The 19,541-nt window shown below is 43.2% G+C and overlaps 1 protein-coding gene across 2 annotated transcripts in view; it reads left to right on the top strand.

Annotated features, from left to right (window-relative positions):
• Positions 1 to 19,541, top strand: part of MSRA (methionine sulfoxide reductase A) — a 230,865-nt gene that overhangs the window by 99,884 nt on the left and 111,440 nt on the right. For both annotated transcript variants that reach the window (XM_088052997.1, XM_005528795.3), the window contains exon 3: positions 5,360 to 5,479. In XM_088052997.1, coding sequence (XP_087909123.1) covers positions 5,360 to 5,479 — 120 coding nt within the window. The remainder of the gene's footprint in view (positions 1 to 5,359; positions 5,480 to 19,541) is intronic.

The following is a 19,541-nucleotide window of genomic DNA, read 5'->3' as shown; positions in this document are numbered from 1 at the left end:
CACCTGATGCCGTCAGAGAAGGATATTCCACAAAGGACAAAAGGAATTAAAAAATATTCCACAAATGAAAACATTCCATATGTGTATATTATAAAAAATGAAAATTGGCCAGTATAGAACACAATGCACCCACTGTGAGTTTCTTCAAATAAATTGAATAAATGGGAGGCTGAGAGTCCCGGAAGCTTCCACCAAGCTCCGGAGTTAATGGATGTTAATTAGCACAGAATGGGTGCAGCTTGTGAGGCTGGAGTTTGGATCAGGAATACCCTTCTGATGTAAATTTACTGCCTGTGCTCATTTGCATAATGGAATTATAAATAGGAGTTTACATTAGGGAATCTTCGTAGAGACCAGGGAACATTGAGATGTGATGGAAACAGGTTTTGGAGAAGAGATCAGAACAAAGGTGAGGTAAGGGCTCCTTTAGAGATTGTAGAGTTCCTCGTAAGATTGGGGGAAAATGTCTGGAATGTTGAATAGTTCTCAAGTAAGTTTTCCAATCAGTTTTTTGATGCTCTGTGATGGCTTCTGTACACAGTACCAAAAAAAAAAAAAAAGAATTAATATTACAAGCTGTGAATATTATTATGAGGATAGATAACGATGGAATTAGTAATTTTGTCTCTGCAGCACTGAGTCCTACTGATCTCGACAGGTTGGTCATTTTTTATGGATGTGGAAGAGAAATAAGCAACTTTCAGACAAAAATCACTGTATTTTGGGAGATTTGATTCAACTTCAGATTCAGAGATTCTCAGGGTTTTGTAATATCTGTGTCTGGAGTAGGGACTGGTTTCTCCTGCCTTAAAATATGCAAATGGGTTGCTCTGGTGAGACCCACCTGGAGCTCTGGGATATGTGGAGGATGTGGGGCTGCTGGAGAGAGTCCAGAGGAGGCCATGGAGATGTTCCAAGGGCTGGAGCCCCTCTGCTCTGGAGCCAGGCTGGGAGAGCTGGGGGTGCTCACCTGGAGAAGAGAAGGATCCAGAGAGAGCTCAGAGCCCCTTCCAGGGCATAAAGGGGCTCCAGGAGAGCTGGAGAGGGACTGGGGACAAGGGATGGAGGGACAGGACACAGGGAATGGCTTCCCACTGCCAGAGGGCAGGGATGGATGGGATATTGGGAAGGAATTGTTGGCTGTGAGGGTGGTGAGGCCCTGGTACAGGGTGCCCAGAGAAGCTGTGGCTGTCCCTGGATCCCTGGCAGTGTTCAAGGCCAGGTTGGACGGGGCCTTGGATCAGCCTGGGGTAGTGGGAGGTGTCCCTGCCCATGGCAGGGGGTGGGATGGGATGGGCTTTAATGTCCCTTCCCACCCAAACCATTCCATGATTCCATGAGTTCCATTTGCCATGTCCAGGAGCATTTTCCCTGCCCTTTCACATGTTTCTCCCAAATTCTGTGTCATTTATGTCAGCCTTGTGCACACAAATGTCCCAGATATCCTCAGGCATCTCAAATGATCCCAAATGTCTCCGTTTAGGCAAATAAATGAATCCCTGGATGTCGAAGCTCCTGTGCAGCCAATGGAGACCTGGTCAGTGTGGTTAATCCATAATGCTGCTCAATCCTGCAAGCACCTGGGGTTCCATTCTGCTCTGTTTGTCTTGGAATATTTCAAATTTTTTTTATCTCAAAGAATGGGTTGCTTATCTCTTATCAGAGTAGCACTGTGCTTACATTATTTTAGAGGAATATTTCAGTTTATGCTATTTATTAGGAATATGCAAATTACAGGGTTGCCTATGGAAACACAGGGTCCTTGGTGACAAAAAACCTTGTACAGAGGATCTATAGGAGTATGGATCCATAAAGAGAATAGCTGGAGAAAATGGATGTGGGTGCTGGAAAGGAATATAGATTCTATAATTTAATCCCCAGTTGTTTGATTAATATTATTCATAGGGATGCTTGAACATTTAAAGATTCCTGTCTCAATCTGTTTGGGTTTGAAGTTCAAAACCAGAAAAAAAAAATTCTAAAATACCTTTTGAAATTCCAATTAAGAGTCAGTCAAAACTCATCACTATTCTTGTTTTTGTTTTGCAAATTAGCAATTAAAAAGTGACAAATGTCTTCAGTGCTAAAACACTCCAAACACTCCTCTGCAATACCCATTATGTTCAAATAAGACTTTTTTTTTCTGGGAACATGAGTGTGTTTCCCTGTATTTCCTTTTTTTCTTCCTCTTAGGAATGCCTCCAGGAGCTCCCTCTGTAACTCCAAAGCTGCACTCACTTCCCCAGTACTGGGGATTATGGAAATCACTTCATGAATAGTTTAAAATCACATTCATGTTTTCAAGTTTTAAATTATAATATGGGTGGCTTATTTTGCTTTTATGGTTCTTTTCCTCTTTTTTTTTTTACTATTTTGTTTCCCCCTCTGAGTTTTTATTTAATTATTTAAATTTATTATTTAAATTATTTATTTCTTCAGTTGCCTTACTAAAGTAGTAATAATTAAGGGAAGTAAGCATTTTTTTTTCTATGTACTACAAGACCATGTGAAATCTTGAACTGAAATGATTTCTCTGTTTTGGTAATAATTGTCCATATTAACCATGGCTAGAGGCAGCCAATGCTCTGGAAAACAGGCACTCCATGAGCTCACGTGTCTAATTCCGGAATATTATGTGGGATTTTATTGTTAATATTTCTCTCCTTATGACAATTTCTGTGTCGAACGTGGCACCACTTTAGCAGAATAACAAACATCAGCTGAATGGATTAATGCTGGGGAAAGCAATTTAGTGCTGGATTGTTGTAAATTATGTCTCTTTACCAGCAGGTTGTTTTATTATGACAAAGATTTCAATTTTATCTGTTCTCGGGGATGGGAGGATTTATTGTTTGTGTGAGGTGGCAGCGCACTTGAGAAAATGATGAGAGCAGTTCTTCAGGAGAATAAAATCCCTCTCTCCGGGAAAGGGCAGCACCATGAACTCAGGCATCAGCTGGAAGAGGGAAGAATGGAGGAGTCCATGATGGGGACACAGCTCACTCTTCAAATCCACAGGGTCACAGATTAGTTTAGGCTGGAAGAGTCCTCCAAGACCAAGTCCAACCATCCCCCAGCTCTGCCAAGGCTACCACTGCCCCGTGTCCCCAAGTGCCACACACACAGGGCTTTTAAATCCCTGCAGGGATGGGGGCTCCACCACTGCCCTGGAGAGAGGGGTCAGAGATGATTATCAATGATAGAATCCCAAATAATACAGATCAGGCCCTGATGACCAGGGATTTCAACAACATTAGGTACTTACTGAACATTGAAATCCCTGAAATAAAACACTAAGAATGAGCATTTCTACTTTGTATCTGAAATTTGGCCTGTATCTGAACTCAAACCTGAGTTTGGATTGTCTCCTTAGTCTGGGGTCGCTCATTCACGCTCAGGTGCCAGCCCAGGAATGCGATGTGGAAGAAAATGTGGGTCTGTCCTATTCCTTGGCATGGATGATTTTGCTCCTTGGCCACCGCTCAGCGTGTTTGAACAGCCAGTGGTGGATTGATAAATTGGCTCCAGAGTCGTTCCAGCGAGAGCCTCAGCCTCACTTGCTGTGGGGACAGATGAGATTTTAGGCAGCTGGAGCTCAAAATTCCTTTGGAATATTAAGGATGCAAAGCACTGAAGTCTTAGAGCTGGGCAGAAGTGTATTTTCCATGCGTCTTGTGCAGGTACAGATTTGGGATCTAAGGGACACCCCCCAAAAGAAGTTAAATCACCCTTGGAAGCAGTTTCATACAGCATTGGTGTGCCCAATTCCATGAGAGTTCCAATGGCTCCTCTGCTCTGGAGCCAGGCTGGGAGAGCTGGGGGTGCTCACCTGGAGAAGAGAAGGATCCAGGGAAAGCTCAGAGCCCCTTCCAGGGCCTAAAGGGGCTCCAGGAGAGTTGGAGAGGGACTGGGGACAAGGCCTGGAGGGACAGGACACAGGGAATGGCTTCAAACTTACAGAAGACAGAGTTAGATGGGATATTGGGAAGGAATTCCTGGCTGTGAGGGTGGGGAGGCCCTGGCACAGGGTGCCCAGAGAAGCTGTGGCTGTCCCTGGATCCCTGGAAGTGTCCAAGGCCAGGTTGGATGGGGCTTGAAGCCACCAGCCTGCTTTAGATTAGGAGCTCAAGTCCAAGAGCTCTGGTTATCTCTGTAATCAAGGAACAATAACTGCAATTTCATCACTGATTTATGTCTTCTGCAGGAATTGTCCTCAGGAGGCTCCTGCCTCTTTCGCAGGATCTCCAGGAGCAGCCTTGGCTCTTAATTTCTGCAGCTTGATTAAGCACCTGAATTAGAAGTAGAAATCCCATTTCTGTACCTTTTAGGTGCATTAAAACTTAAACTTGAAGTTAATCTCTGAAGGTTCAAAGAAAGAACACTGTGAGCCATCAAGGTTGGAGGAGGGGCTGTTCCATTCTGGTTGTGATTTGAAGGATCATTTCTGTGACTTTTTAACCTGTCATATCTTCAGTGATACCAAGAGAAAACTCTCATGGATCACTGATTTCTGTGTATATAGAAACAGTGTATTTAATATTTAGTTCATTTTTACTGTCTTCATTTCAACTGTGGTAGAAAGGGAATAACAACAGGATGTTATCACTGAAAAGGAAAACTCATTGCTCCAGCTTGACAATACTGGAATCTCCATGACACTCTAAATAAATAATTTAATAAATAGTCCCTTAAACATTTATTCAACTGAGCCATCAGACAATTGTCAGTGTTGGTGTGTTTGCTTCTTAATTCCTTTAACCAGGAGAGGTTTTAATTTACACCCTTAAACTGTCTGATGTCCTTTGATAATTGGCTATGGGGGTGAATGACTACAAAAAATCTTGTCTGAACATCAAATATCTCTGTGCATAAATTGTTCAACTGAAGCATTTTTCCCTTTATATAACATATAATACAATCCATTATTGCTGCCACCTCTGCCTGAAAGCAGAAAATTAAATAACTGTTTGCCATTAATACAAATTATTGTGTTTTGACAGCTTCCTAATCAGCTCAGGTAAAAATGGTGCTGTATAAACAGCACAGTTGCCTTGTAAGGAACTTTTTTTTGGTGTCTGCATGAGAATTCTCCTTGTTCAGGCCTTGAGCCCTTCCAAGGTTTGCCCTCTGTGATAAATTGATATTCAGAAGCATAAATCAAGCTGTGTTTGAGTCGTGCTCTGATGCAGAATGGATTTCTCTTTATAGTTACCCTATAAATAAACTTGGAAAACACATAACCAGCAGGTGCTGCCTATAGATGTTCCTTCCACTATGCCCTGTATCAATTAATATGCAAATGAATGATTGAGTATTGGCAGATTTTGACCTGGCAATGTGTATTTTGTGCCCTTTTCAGGTATGGGCTGCTTCTGGGGAGCTGAGAGGAAGTTCTGGAGGCAGAAAGGAGTCTACTCCACTCAAGTGGGTTATGCAGGAGGACATACCCCAAACCCCACCTACAAAGAGGTGTGCTCAGGTGAGTCCTTCCTCTTTAGTTTTTTAAGGGTCAGGAGCAGAATTATCCTGAATTATTAATGACAATGAGGAGTGAAATGAGTGACTGCAGTGACTAAGGAGACTTGGGGTTGGCTTTACATCCCAAACTGTATTGAAATCTGTGGATGCCCATCCCGTTGCTGTCTCCTAATAATTAGTGAGTCAGTGTATGAGCAGATACTCTGTTCTGATTAATAATCTGTTAATTTCTCACACAGTTCAGTGCACAGCATCCTGTCATTTCCAGGCCAAACCCTTGCATTTATTTTTCACTCTGCACTACAAAACCCCAAAGCAGTTTCTTTCTGAACCACAGAACCCCTGGCAGCCAGCTAATGCTGCTGGTGGAGAAAATCCTGGTTTTCCTGGACTCACTTGGAAGTTTTCCTTTGGTCTATTTCCTTGTTAACATTTTTATGCCAAATGCTGACGCTGGGGTTTGATCTTAGTGACAAACTCTCACGTGGGCTTCATGGAAAGGGTGTGAAAAGTGACACGAACAAGTAATAATGGACACTTGAAGCCCCGTGCAGAGGTGCTGCAAGGCAGCCAGAAAGGCAGAAACTTGCTGGAAATTGTGAAAAGTGGGAAAAGGGATGATTTAAGGTGGAATGGAATGGAATGGAATGGAATGGAATGGAATGGATATAGAAATAAAAATGGGAAGGGAAAGGGAAGGTGCGGGAAGGGAAAGGAAAGGAAAGGAAAGGAAAGGAAAGGAAAGGAAAGGAAAGGAAAGGAAAGGAAAGGAAAGGAAAGGAAAGGAAAGGAAAGGAAAGGAAAGGAAAGGAAAGGAAAGGAAAGGAAAGGAAAGGAAAGGAAAGGAAAGGAAAGGAAGGAAAGGAAAGGAAAGGAAAGGAAAGGAAAGGAAAGGAAAGGAAAGGAAAGGAAAGGAAAGGAAAGGAAAGGAAAGGAAAGGAAAGGAAAGGAAAGGAAAGGAAAGGAAAGGAAAGGAAAGGAAAGGAAAGAGGAAAGGAAAGGAAAGGAAAGGAAAGGAAAGGAAAGGAAAGGAAAGGAAAGGAAAGGAAAGGAAAGGAAAGGAAAGGAAAGGAAAGGAAAGGAAAGGAAAGGAAAGGAAAGGAAAGGAAAGGAAAGGAAAGGAAAGGTGCGGAAAGGAAAGGAAAGGAAAGGTGCAGAAAGGAAAGGTTCAGAAAGGAAAGGTGCGGAAAGGTGCGGAAAGGTGCGGAAAGGAAAGGAAAGGAAAGGAAAGGAAAGGAAAGGAAAGGAAAGGAAAATTGAATAGAATGGAATTCTAGAATGGAATAGAATATTGAATATAGAAAATTGAATAGAATGGAAAATTCTTTTTCCATTTTCTGGTGACAGCCATACAGAGGACAATCTGAAAAAGCCTTGTGGAGGGTGTGCAGGATTTGGAGCTATTTTCAGTGCGTTCCCCTAATACATAAATACACCATTTTTGGCCAGCGTTAGACAACCCAGGATGTTCATTCAGCACCAAACATCTTTTCATATTTTGCTTACAGATGTTCAGAACAATTCTGTTGCTCTGTATATTCATCAGCTTTTAGAAATCTGCATAGCTCAAGTGGCACTGAAATCAGAAGGGAAGAACTCTGCTGTTGTTATTCATAAACTGGGGATGTACAATTACCATATAAAATACACAGCTAACGATAATTTCCTTAAAAACAGGGTCGTTTATAGGCTTGTGGTTCAGGCTGTTCACGTGTGAGCAGGTCATCTGAGTTTGCTTTCAGTTGTTCCCTTTGTTTATCTTCAGTGACTGAAATGTAAGGAAAAATAAAACATGTCTGGTTATTAGATGATATTAGTTAGAAGGCTGAGATTTAGTGAATTAAACCAATTTATAATCGTGTCAGTTCTCATCTTTCTGGGACATTTTCTCCTGTGCACAAATGACAATTTCTAATAATTAACAATTCAATATAAAAATGTGCCACACAGACTTTGTTTCTGCTCTGAGTTACGTAAAATATTTGGCTGTGAAGTTGTTTCACATCTCCTAAGCAGCAAATCCATGTTTTTCTGAGGAATACTAGTGCCTCTTGCATAAGAATTAGTCTTTTGACTGATTCATCCATATTGGATTTCCAGTTCTCCTTAAAATGTCTTGGCTTCCAAAGGTCACCTGGAAGGCTTCTAAATAGCTGATGGAACAGAGTGGAGGAAGGGAAAATTAATTTTTTGCTCTGTTACCTCCTGCTCCCGTGGTCAGCTGGTGATTTCCCAAGTTAATTCCATAAGCCCAGAGGAGGGTGGTGGTTGGGATGTTGATACAAAAGGGTGGAAAGGTGTGAAGAGGATTTGGCTGGGTAATGTGGGGTTAACTTTACATATTTGTGCATAAACTGTTGATATTAAAGGCAGCAATGGAAAGTCTGATGGGAACTATTCAGAAGTGGTTGATGGCAACAGAGAAAAAAATGTAATATAGGAAAGTTCTTGGCTTCTCAGATTTGTCTTCCCTAAAAATACAGAAGAATGTCCCGTGGAAAACTATCAGCATGTTCATGGAATCCTGGAATCTTTCAATGATTTTGGGTGGGAAGGGACCTTAAAGATCATCCAGTTCCATCCCCTGCCATGGGCAGAGACACCTCCCACTGTCCCAGATCACTCCAAGCCCTGTCCAGCCTGGCCTTGGACACTTCCAGGGATCCTGGGACAGCCACAGCTTCTCTGGGCACCCTGTGCCAGGGCCTCACCACCCTCACAGGGAACAATTCCTTCCCAATATCCCATCTATCCCTGCCCTCTGGCAGTGGGAGGCCATTCCCTGTGTCCTGTCCCTCCAGGCCTTGTCCCCAGTCCCTCTCCAGCTCTCCTGGAGCCCCTTTAGGCCCTGGAAGGGGCTCTGAGCTCTCCCTGGATCCTTCTCTTCTCCAGGTGAGCACCCCCAGCTCTCCCAGCCTGGCTGCAGAGCAGAGGGGCTCCAGCCCCATGATGAATTTGTGACTCTCCTGATGTTCAGACATGGCCTTATATTCCTTGGAGAACCCTTCAGCTGGACACCACAACACTCTTCCAAAGTGGCTCTGGTTCTCCAAAGTGTTTAAATGTATAATTAAACTACAAATATTCCCTTCCCTTTCTGTAGCTTGTAAAAGGGATCTGAAGGTTTCCATGGACAGGAACTAAGTCCACAAGATTAAAGTTTCCAAGCAGTAATGAGAGTGGCTCAGAACATTTTCTTTTGTTATTAAATTGCTGTCAAGAGAATAGATTCCTGTTGTGCCTTTGTCTGGTCTTTTTTTTTATTTTTTTTTTTTATCCTTATAAGAACAGGATATAGGAATTTTAATGACTGTGAAGAATATCAGTGTTCACCATGCCCTTGATCTGTGCCTTGATAGGATTGGCAAATTGCTCCACCTCTCCCCTTTTTTTTTCCCCCCAGTTCACCTGTGAGAAAGGAAGGAGGGGTCAGCCAAAGTGCAAAATACTGCATCAATCAAAGTTAATGTCATGAACTGTGGGAATTACTGTTTTGTGTATTTTTTGTAGCAATTGAAGAACAGGATTTTGTAGAAAATCTGTAATTTTTGTTAACTAGAACAGTTGGAACAAGTTGTGTCTCTGCAATCATGAGATTATCGTCCTAGGATCCTCCTGGATGTGCATCTAAACCTTGATATGACCCCAGAAACTATAATTTGTCCTCCATGCAATTGCTAAGTCATGAAATAAAATGAATGTAGCAATTTCACTTCAAAAATCATTTGGAAAGGTGATGGCAGATGCTGCTGCAATGATAAAACCTTGGCAACAAGAACCCAGCAGATGCACTGAATTTTACTTACCTGCTCCTCTGCAGCTCTACCTCCAAATTTTCAAAGCTGACACTACTGACATTTTTTTTTTCAGCAGAGAAGGTGACCAAGAAAACTTTATTACACCTTAAAATCCAGGGTGCAGGAATGGAGTCTGTATATTTGTCATTTAAAAATGAAAGGCAGAATAAATATTTACTTTTTATGGTAAATAAATGGTAAATAAATTTGCCATTACCTGTGAAACAAAAAGCTCCTTGCCCACAAGGGATGGTGACAACTCTGCTGAGGGAGCTCTGCTCCATCTGTAATCAAGGTTGAATTCACTTTTCCATCTTAGAACTTGACTTCTCAGGGTTAATGTCTTGTCTGGTTCAGGCTTGAAGAAACCAAAGTGATATTTATTATTTAGATACCTGATTTTGCCTCCTGGCAAATTTAAAATCCTAACAGCCTCACTGCTGTCCTCTGCTCCTTTCATCTATTTATCCCAGCATTACCCACAATCACAGGTTTGGCTTGTAGCAGCAATATAAATACCAAATATATTATTTATTATTAACAACTTTATTTGAATTGTATTCCACTGAGATGTGTTGTTTCCATCCTTCCCGTCTCCTGCTTTATTAAAGATATATATAAGATGAAAGTGTGGGAGCCCCAGAGGTTGAAAGAGCCATTAGAGAGCAAGTCAAAGACAAAATCTTCTGACCTGGAGCCTACAGGGAGCTCCCAAAGGAGCTTCATTTCGGCAGGAGACTCCATGCAGGATTGGGCTGTGACATTCCCCGTGTCACTGGGCCTGAAAACAGAAGATGCAGCACAGAGCTGCTTCTTTTTAAGTATCAGAACATGTTGTATTTGTGAAAAATGGTGTTGTGAAAAAAGCTCAGTGCTGTTGTTGTGGCCAGTGGGGGGGTTTCCTACTTTTGGTGGGATTTTTTGGTTTTTTTTTTTTGTTTGCTTGTTTTGGTTTCATGTATTTTTTATTTTATTTTATTTTATTTTATTTTATTTTATTTTATTTTATTTTAATATTTATTTATTTATTTATTTATTTAATTAATTTTTTTTTTTTTTTTTTTTTGCTGTGGAGACCTTGTAAAGACAAAGTAAGCTACAAAGGCAGTATCTCAGTCTGTGCTCAAACTGTGCTCCCAGAATTGGTGGTTACTACAGGTGGTAGATATTGGGAAGGAATTGTTCCCTGGGAGGGTGGGCAGGCCCTGGCACAGGGTGCCCAGAGAAGCTGTGGCTGCCCCTGGATCCCTGGAAGTGTCCAAGGCCAGGCTGGATCAGCCTGGCATAGTTCCCATGGCAGAGGAGGTGGAAAGGGATGAATTCTAATATCTCTTCCAACCCCCTGTCTATGAAACCAGGGAGAAGCTCTTGGGAGATGATGACTCTGGAATTACAGCAGGTCATGGAACGTGCTGGTATTTTCCCCTGCATTTCTTGCTTACTGTGGTTGTGTTCCTGCTCTTTTGCTGCTCCTGCTGCTCATTCTCCCAGGTGAAATCTTCCCTCCTTTCAGGCACAGGACTGACATGCTGTGGTGTCAGTGTGGATGTGTCTGATAATGTATTTTTCCTGAAATTGGGAGAGCACTGCAATTACTCTGTGCAAACATCACCCCCTCTGACTTGCTTGTTTTATGGAACACCTTCCTGTGCTGGCATAAAAAAGTTTGGAAATTGACTCTTGTCTCACAGAGGTGATTAAGATTTTGAATGATTCTGCAAGTGACCTGCACAGTTTCTAGCTGTTGGATGAATAATGAAATTATCAAACCACAGGAGTTTAACTTGCTTCTGTTTGCTCAGCTGTGCCCGAGACTGTTATAGTTCAGTTTTAATAAGTAAATTATGATAGTGAAGCTGTGCTCTGTCTTACCTCTGCAGACCCTCACACTTTTACCTGAGCTTCCTCCAGGTGAGGAGAATTTGGTCCATGGGGAAGACAAGAACTCGATCCAGTGAAAGGCAAAACCTTTGGATCCTCACAGCTGTTGTGCACTGCAGCAACAACAATCTAAAGGATATTTGGAGAAGGATTCTGGGGAAAGCCAGAGCTCAGGAGAGCTCTTGGATTTCCTCATGGATTTGTTGTGGGCCAAGGCCTGAGCACATCCATTGTAAGTGGATTCTTTTCAGAGGGACAAAAGAGACAAAAGCCTTTCAGGAGCTTTGGTGCACTAAAAAAGGGCAGATTGCGAAGCTGGGATTAGAGAATGTGTAGGATGACACCTGCAAACTTCTGGAAGAAACATCAAAACCTATTGCAAGGTAGGATCCATCCCTTTTTACCTCTCAGGCTGGAAGCCCTGGGTGTAAGCAATGGAAAAGACTCATCCAATTTTTATTTGAACACCCAGAGGGATAGAAATTCCACCATTTCCATCTGTGGGCAGTAATAGGGTGCAAACCCCCTCTTAAATGATTTGTAGGACTCAGTTAATTCTTTTTAACACTGGAGCAGAGATCTTTGCCTGCAGAGCCCCAGGGATAACCCACAAGGCACCCAAAATACTTCTGACAAAAGATAATTGAGATACAGCTGAGGCTCCTGCTCCTTTCCAAAAACTGTGTCTTCCTGTCTGGGACCTGGCTGCTCCTACAGGAGCAGGAGGGAGGGTGGGTCACTCTTTCCCTGACCCCAGGATGTTTAATGGAATACCTTGGCCATTGCTGGGACAACTGGGTCACTCAAAGGTTTATTTTGCCCTTCACTCGGGGACCAAATCCTCTTATTATTTAAGCTACTTTTCTGGAAATTTCTAAGATAGGTAATGTCAGAAAAGGAATAAAAGAAAGGGAGGATTTTGGACTGTTTGGAATGTATCTGCTGTGCTGGTTCACACCAAGGATGCAGCTGATCTGAGAATCTACTCCAGCAAAAGTCAGCACGAGTTGGGCTGGATGGGGCCTGGAAGAACCTGGACTAGGGAGCAGCATCCAGCCTATGGAAGGGATTGGAACTGGATCAACTTTAGGGTCCCTTCCCACCCAAACCAGACCAAGTTCTGTTTGCATTTACCTCCCAGCTTCCAGTTATTAATGACTTAATCTTTAATCATCACTGATGACCTTTTCTGTATTAATTTGTTTATCCACCTCTTTAATACGATTTTATTCCTGGCATTCATAAATAGGAGGGAAATTGGGGGTTCATTAACTCTGGTTCTGAACCCGTGCAGGAAGTTACAAAGAGAACTTGTTAAAAGATATTTTCCTAAAGGTTAATTCTTGGCAGCTACAAATCAGCATGTCTGGAAATTAAGTATTTATTCTGAGGGTAAGGAAAAATTTACTAGTATTCTTCCCTTATTTATGAGTATTCCATAGTGATGTGCTGTACCATCAGTGGGGTTTAGAGCAATAGGTGAGCTGGGAAGTGGTGAAAAAACAAGGTAATGGGGTAAAAAAGAGACAGATCTGCCATTGGAGGCCTGAAAATATCACCTATGCACAAGGCTGCTGTCAGGATGTGTTTTTTCTTACCCAGTAGTTCAAATAACAGTTGCTGTTACTCATCTACTCAGGATTAAAGTTGTGATGTGAACTGTGGCCACCAGCACTGGAACAGTTTGGTGTGTTTGTGAAAATGGTGTCAACAAAAAGCTCACTGTTGTTACGGCCGCCAGTGGGGGTTCCTTGCTTTTTCTACTTCTTGTACTGCTTGTACTTGAAGTGCTTCTTGGTTTTGCTCTGGAGACATTTGAGAAGTAAAAATAAGCTACAAAGCCACTTACTGAGTCTACCAAACTGTGGTCCTGGATTTAGAGGGGGACCTTAAGGTGATCTGGTTCCTGCAACACTCAGAGCAAACCTGAATTCTACCTGGAGGATGTCACCAGCCTGTGGATGTGGACAAAGTGACCAGCCTGAGGTGTCTGACCTTAAACTTCTCCTTCCAAAGGAAGAGAAGCTGCCTGCCTTGGACAGAACCCTCTTAGAGCTCTTAAAAATCAGTGAAAGGATTGTCCTGTTTGGTTTCTAAAGCAGCTTCTTTGTTAAAAGCAAAAGGAATACACAGAAGTACCTGAAGGGAGCCTACAAGAAAGATGGAGAGGGAGTTTTTACAAGAGCCTGGAGGGACAGGACAAGAGGGAATGGGTTTGCACTGACAGAGTAGGTTTAGATGGGACACTGGGAAGAAATTCTTCCCTGTGAGAGTGGTGAGCAGCTGGGATGGAATTCCCAGAGAAGCTGTGGTTGTCCCTGGATGCCTGACAGTGTCCAAGGCCAGGCTGGACAGGGCTTGGGATGGTGAAAGATGTCCTTAGACATGGCAGGGGTGGGACTTTTAAGGTCCCTTCTAACCCAAACCATTCCAATTCTATGATTCTACATAGCCAGGACTCCTCCTAGACTCGTACTTAGCAGGAAATATTTTGCTCTGAGGAGCTCATTGCACTCTTTGCACTTCCCTGCTCTTTTTCAATCCTTCTGAGGTGTGTTGTCTGTACTGACATTCCCAACCATCCCTTTTAAATCCATGGATCCTAGGAATGCTCTGTCTGGGACGAATCAAGAAGGAATCTCGAGGTTTCTCTGCCTGGAGACATTTCTGTGCCTGTTACTAAGCCCAGAAAAGCATCGTGGCAGTGTCTGTGTTCCCACACATGCCCACAGTGCATCCACATCAAATGTTCCTGGGAAAACAAACCCGAATCCCAACATTTGTCCAACTGGAGTTTTTTGTCTGCTCCTTCCCCTCTCGGTGTAATCCAGTGTTTACTCAGTCAAGCGATTCAATTAGAAGCTGTTTTTATTTTCTTTCTGAGGAGTGAAGAATGTTAATTGTAGCTGAAATGCCTTCGAGTGATTCTCTCCTAATGTCACATTTCCATAAAATCTAGGAAAGCTTTTCTTTCTGCAAAGAAAGTGCAGGAGCAGAACAAAAACACTAAAAAAGTGGGTTTCATGTTCTGAATGCTGGACTTGGGACCTTGGTGGGGAAAGCAGAGGGAAAAAAATGAAGGTCCTTTACTCCCAGAGTGTTGTGTTAGACTGAGAGAAAAGACAGCAGATTGTGCAGACAGTTGGAGAAATCAAGGCTTAGGAGAATTTTAATTAATATGAAAAGCCATGATCTCAGTGTGTACAGAGATGTCACTGTCTGGGTTGGTGCAGAGAGGAAGGGAATGGAAAACTTTCCATAAAGCAGCTTTAATTCTGGTGTCCCTGTGTTCCCAGGCTGTTACTGGGGTTTAACTGGAGCATGATATGGATGGGGCTGGTCCTTCCTCTCAGGGGTCTTGTGAGCCATGAAAAATAGAGCTGCATTCCCACTGCTGGTACTTCATGGCCTCCATTCATGGAATCAGTAAAGTTGGAAAAGCTGGAAAGTTTGGAAGAAAAATCTGAGATCATCAAGTCCAGCTGTCAGCCAGCACCACCGCCATGGTCACCACCAAACCATGTCCCCAAGTGCCACATCCACACCTTGTTTGGACACTTCCAGGGGTGGTCACTCCACCCCTGCTCTGGGCAGCCTGAGCCAGTGTGTGATAACCCTTTCCATAAAGAAATTGTTCCTAATAGCCAACCTAAACCTCCCTGAGGTTGAGGCTGTTTGGTCTCATCCAGTGATTTGTGATGTGGGGGAAGAGTCTGATGCCTCCTCCCTGCACCCTCCTGTCAGTGTGTTGTAGAAAGCAAAAAGGTGATCCATGACCTGGGATTAAGGAGATCCTGATTTATCCTGACCACAAAATTGCTTTCTGCAACCTGAGAGGTGACAGGCACCATGGGCTAAACTGAAAGTTTGAATTATCATTGATTGTCATATTTTCACACTGTTTACTTCTTTTTTCCTTTTTTTTTTTCTCACTTACTGAATTTTAATTTTTTAATATTTTTTAATTTTTTTTTTTGGTGTTATTTTGGCTTAGATTTTTATTTGGAAAGGACACAAAGTTTAATCACGTCGTTCCCTCTGCTGGATGCTGTGAAAATTCTTTGTTCCAAGTCAAATGGAACACCATTATAGCACACTTATCATCTGCTAAAAAAGTAATAAATTGGGTCAAACCGATCCTAGACATAATTCTACTGATGTTAATGGCGTTACAACAGGAAGAAATTTCTCTCAGCCTGTTAATATGATGATAAGATAAAAATGTGGCTATCAAGGAGCAAACAGGACTTGGAAAAAAAGAAGTTCCCCTTATCCTGCCCTGTTTCTGCAATGTTTTGAAGCTGCAAAGCATTGCAAGAGTGCTAAATATTGACATTTTTACTATTATTATTTTTTGAATGGGCTGGTGATGGTGGGGGAGGTGGTCAGGGTTCTATTCCATCCTTCTCCTTTGAATTTTTGGCTCCAGCAGAGCTGACCCTGAACCAGTGGTAGGTGCAGATGGGACCATTATTTTTCACCACTCCATTTATTTTGTTTTAACAAATGGTTTCATTTTCTCTCCTGCCTCGTTGCTCTGTGTTCAGGGCCAGTTCAACCTTTCTGCAGGTGTTCAAAGGTGTTCAAAGACAGGAGCAATGTGTAATGAGCTCTTCCCTCGTGTCCCAGCTGCCTTTGTGAGCCAGTCAGAAGTCTTCAGGTGAAACTAAAATTAAATGGAAAAGTATAGGCTGGGATCTGGTGTCTTTAGTCTGAGCTGAATTTAGGCTGGAAAGCACAAGGAAGGTAGGATCCAGTTTGCATTAAGTAGGTCAGATTTTGGGTAGAGAGGGGACCTCCTTCCTTCTTCTGCTGAACATTCAGCAATGCGTAATCCAAAGGGGAAAATGAAATCCATATCCAAATAATCTAAATAATCCAAGTATGTGGAAATAGAAGCAAACAAGATGAGATTCTTGCACAGGGAAAATCAGAAATTTGGCTTCCCACAGTGTATCTGTCATGAAGCTGCTGCAAGGTGCATCAGCCCAGATGTTAACCCTGGGAACGAATTCCAGGACCTTTCCTTTCTGTCTCTTCTTCTCTCTGCCCATATTGCCCCAAGCAGATGAAGAAAACAAACTCCCCACCTGACTCCTGGTGTCCAGGGCAGGGAATGGAGCTGGGAAGGGGCTGGAGCACCAGGAGGGGCTGAGGGAGCTGGGAAAGGGGCTCAGCCTGGAGAAAAGGAGGCTCAGGGGGCCCTTCTGGCTCTGCACAACTCCCTGACAGGAGGGGACAGCCGGGGGGATCGGGCTCTGCTCCCAGGGAACAGGGAACAGGAGGAGAGGGAACGGCCTCAGGCTGGGGCAGGGGGGGCTCAGGATGACTCTTAGGAAAAATTCATCATGGAAAGGGTGGTCAAACACTGGATGGTGCTGCCAAGGGCAGTGGTGGAGCCTCCATCCCTGCAGGGATTTAAAAGCCGTGTGGATGTGACATTTGGGGACAGGGGTCAGTGGTGGCCTTGGCAGAGCTGGGGAACAGTTGGACTCAGTGATCTCAGAGGGGCTTTTCCAGCCCTGATGATTTTATAATTTTATAGTCTCACAGTTGTGTCTTAGCAGTGGCCTGGCTTTACCAGGACATGTAAGGAATGTGCTTCCTGAACATTTCCTCTAAACCTGGAGTTAGGAGGCTTTCAACAGAATTGTCCCTGATTTTGAGAGTCCTTGGGGATCCAGACTCCAAACGCCCTGGGCAGGTGTTTGAACCGAGGGCTGTCACACCAAAATTCAGCAATATTTTTCTATCAGCTCCCACAGTTCCAGGTCTAATTAACAAGGAAAAGCAAAATACTTTTCCTGGTCTTTTCCAAAAAATTCACAGACTCCAACCCAAAGTCTCCAAAGATTAGCAGTATCTTTCATATACAGCAGTTGAGATTTATGGAACTTTGCATAATAAAGAGAATAATTTCTATGGCCTGCTTGAGGAATAAGTATATCAGGCAGCTCTGGAAAATAAAATAATGAATTAAAAATGGCACAGCTTTGCAGCAGAACTGCATTTGTTGCTTCTGCTTTTCTGCCAGGCAGTTTTGGTCCACAGAAGTGCAGGAAAAATCAGTGTCACAGCAGATATGGAAGGCAAATCCTGCAGACCAATTGAGTGGAAAGCCAAGTGTCTCCCTGCATATTCATCTATTTATCGCCTCTGATTCTCCTCTAATTCCTTTATTTTCCATATGATAATAGACTTTTCTCCATGCACACCCATTGTTCCCATGAAATGGGATTTGTCTGCACGTGTGATGTTCATATAACATGTGAGGGCAGAATTCATCAAAACAATTGAGCTGTGAGCAGGGATCTCACTGAGTTGCTTTTTGCCTCCTTTATTCCCATCTTTTCTGCATTTGAATTGTTAAACAGGAGCTCTGCTGCAGTGTCAAAGAGTGCCTTACAAAAGCTGTTGCCATAGAATTACACCTAGAAATGAGTTCTTTTTAAATCAGCAGCACAACAAGTGGTTATTTATTTGTACTCAGGTCTATTTAACAGCTCTTCATTACAAGAATGGCCCAGAGTTTGAGGAGCAACTCATCCATTACAGCTCCTGCTCCCAGTGTTTTCCACAAAGAGAAGATAATGACTTCTCCAACATTTTGAAAGAGTTCTCAGAAAATAATTCCTTCTTTTCTCACCTCTTCCAGGAACTCCTGAACTGCCCCTGTGCTTGTCACACCAGCAACACAACCTCTTTGGGATCCCAGAATGGTTTGGGTGGGAAGGACCTTAAAGATCTTCCAGTCCCACCCCTGCCATGGGCAGGGACACCTTCCACTGTCCCAGGGTTCTCCACGTCCCATCCAACCTGGCCTTGGACATTTCCAGGGATCCAGGGACGGCCACAGCTTCTCTGGGCACCCTGTGCCAGGGCCTCACCACCCTCACAGCCAGGAATTCCTTCCCAACATCCCATCCATCCCTGCCCTCTGGCACTGGGAAGCCATTCCCTGTGTCCTGTCCCTCCATCCCTTGTCCCCAGTCCCTCTCCAGCTCTCCTGGAGCCCCTTTAGGCTCTGGAAGGGACTCTGAGCTCTCCCTGGATCCTCCTCCAGGTGAGCACCCCCAGCTCTCCCAGTCTGGCTCCAGAGCAGAGGGGCTCCAGCCCTTGGAACATCTCTGTGGCCTCCTCTGGACTCTCTCCAGCAGCTCCATGTCCTTCTGCTGCTGGCCCCAGGGCTGGAGGCAGCTCTGCAGGTGGGGTCTCACCCGAGGGGGCAGAGGGACAGAATCCCCCCTCCCCTGGTGGTCACAGAACCCTTTTGAAACCTTTCCTAGGAACTGAACTTCTCCCAGGTTGCCATCAGACATTCCCATTCCCTTCGGAGGCGCGGCACAGGTGTCTCAGGGGATGTGCTGGGATCTCATTCCTCCCCTTTGCTGCTCCTGCCTCTCCTGTTCCTCAGCAGTGGTTCCTTGCTGGAATTTGCCCGGCAGCCCTCTGGAGCAGGATGGGAGGAGGAGCAGGAGCAGCCGGGCTGTTACCTGGAGATTCAGCTCATTCCCTTTCATTCCTGGCTCCAAGGCTGACTTGGGTGACCTTCAGCTCTTCCTGCCCATTGTCCTCAGTCATGAAAAAGGGAGATAGTTTATCTTATCTTCTAAGGGGCTTTGAAATCCATGGATATATGGATTTTTCTGGGACTGAATGTTGGAGGAAAGCATAGGCAGGAAGGGCAATTCAGAAGTTTTGTTTTATCTCCTGGAGTCATAGAGAATTTTAGCTGATATATTTTGGTATTTATACATCGAAATTATTTTATTCAGCTGGAGAGGAACTATAGATCTGAATACTTTGCTTAATTTTAATATATTTTTAAAGTTCTGATTCCTCTCAGGTCCTGTACGATGAAGTAGATGCTCCAGTCATATAAAATCTTCTTTGGGCACCTTATAATCGCCCACATTTTGCAATATTTAATATTACAAACTACATACCACGTCTGCTCACCAAAGTGCTTTGTATATTTAACTTAAACATTATTTTTAATTGAAATAAGGTTTCAGACAGATCTTTACAGCTCTGCAGGATGTGACTTTCTGGCTTCATTCATTCCTTACATGTGGAGTGAAAATCCACTAAGTTCATTTGATTTACTTTTAATTTCTAATCAAGGTACTGATGAAGTATCTGCCCCTGAAGCTTTTGTAATTTTAATATTAAATATAATAAAAATGTAATAGCAAAGGTAATATTAGTTTTAATATTAAAATGTAGATGGACCGTACCATGTTGCCTCCTTCACTGACAACCTTCTATGAAGACTGGGATTTAAAAATCGTTCTCCTACAGAAATATTCTAAAAACATTTTAAACTAGTTCTCAGATGAAGGCTTTTATTCCCCCTAGAAGTATTTAAAATATTTTTTTTTTGAA

Source organism: Pseudopodoces humilis, chromosome 3 (genome assembly GCF_049639895.1).
Source record: "Pseudopodoces humilis isolate 2021_Gansu_Grassland_sample_001 chromosome 3, ASM4963989v1, whole genome shotgun sequence".
Lineage (NCBI taxonomy): Eukaryota > Metazoa > Chordata > Aves > Passeriformes > Paridae > Pseudopodoces > Pseudopodoces humilis.
Note: the sequence above shows the minus strand (reverse complement) of the source record. Positions and strands in the feature narration are given on the sequence as shown.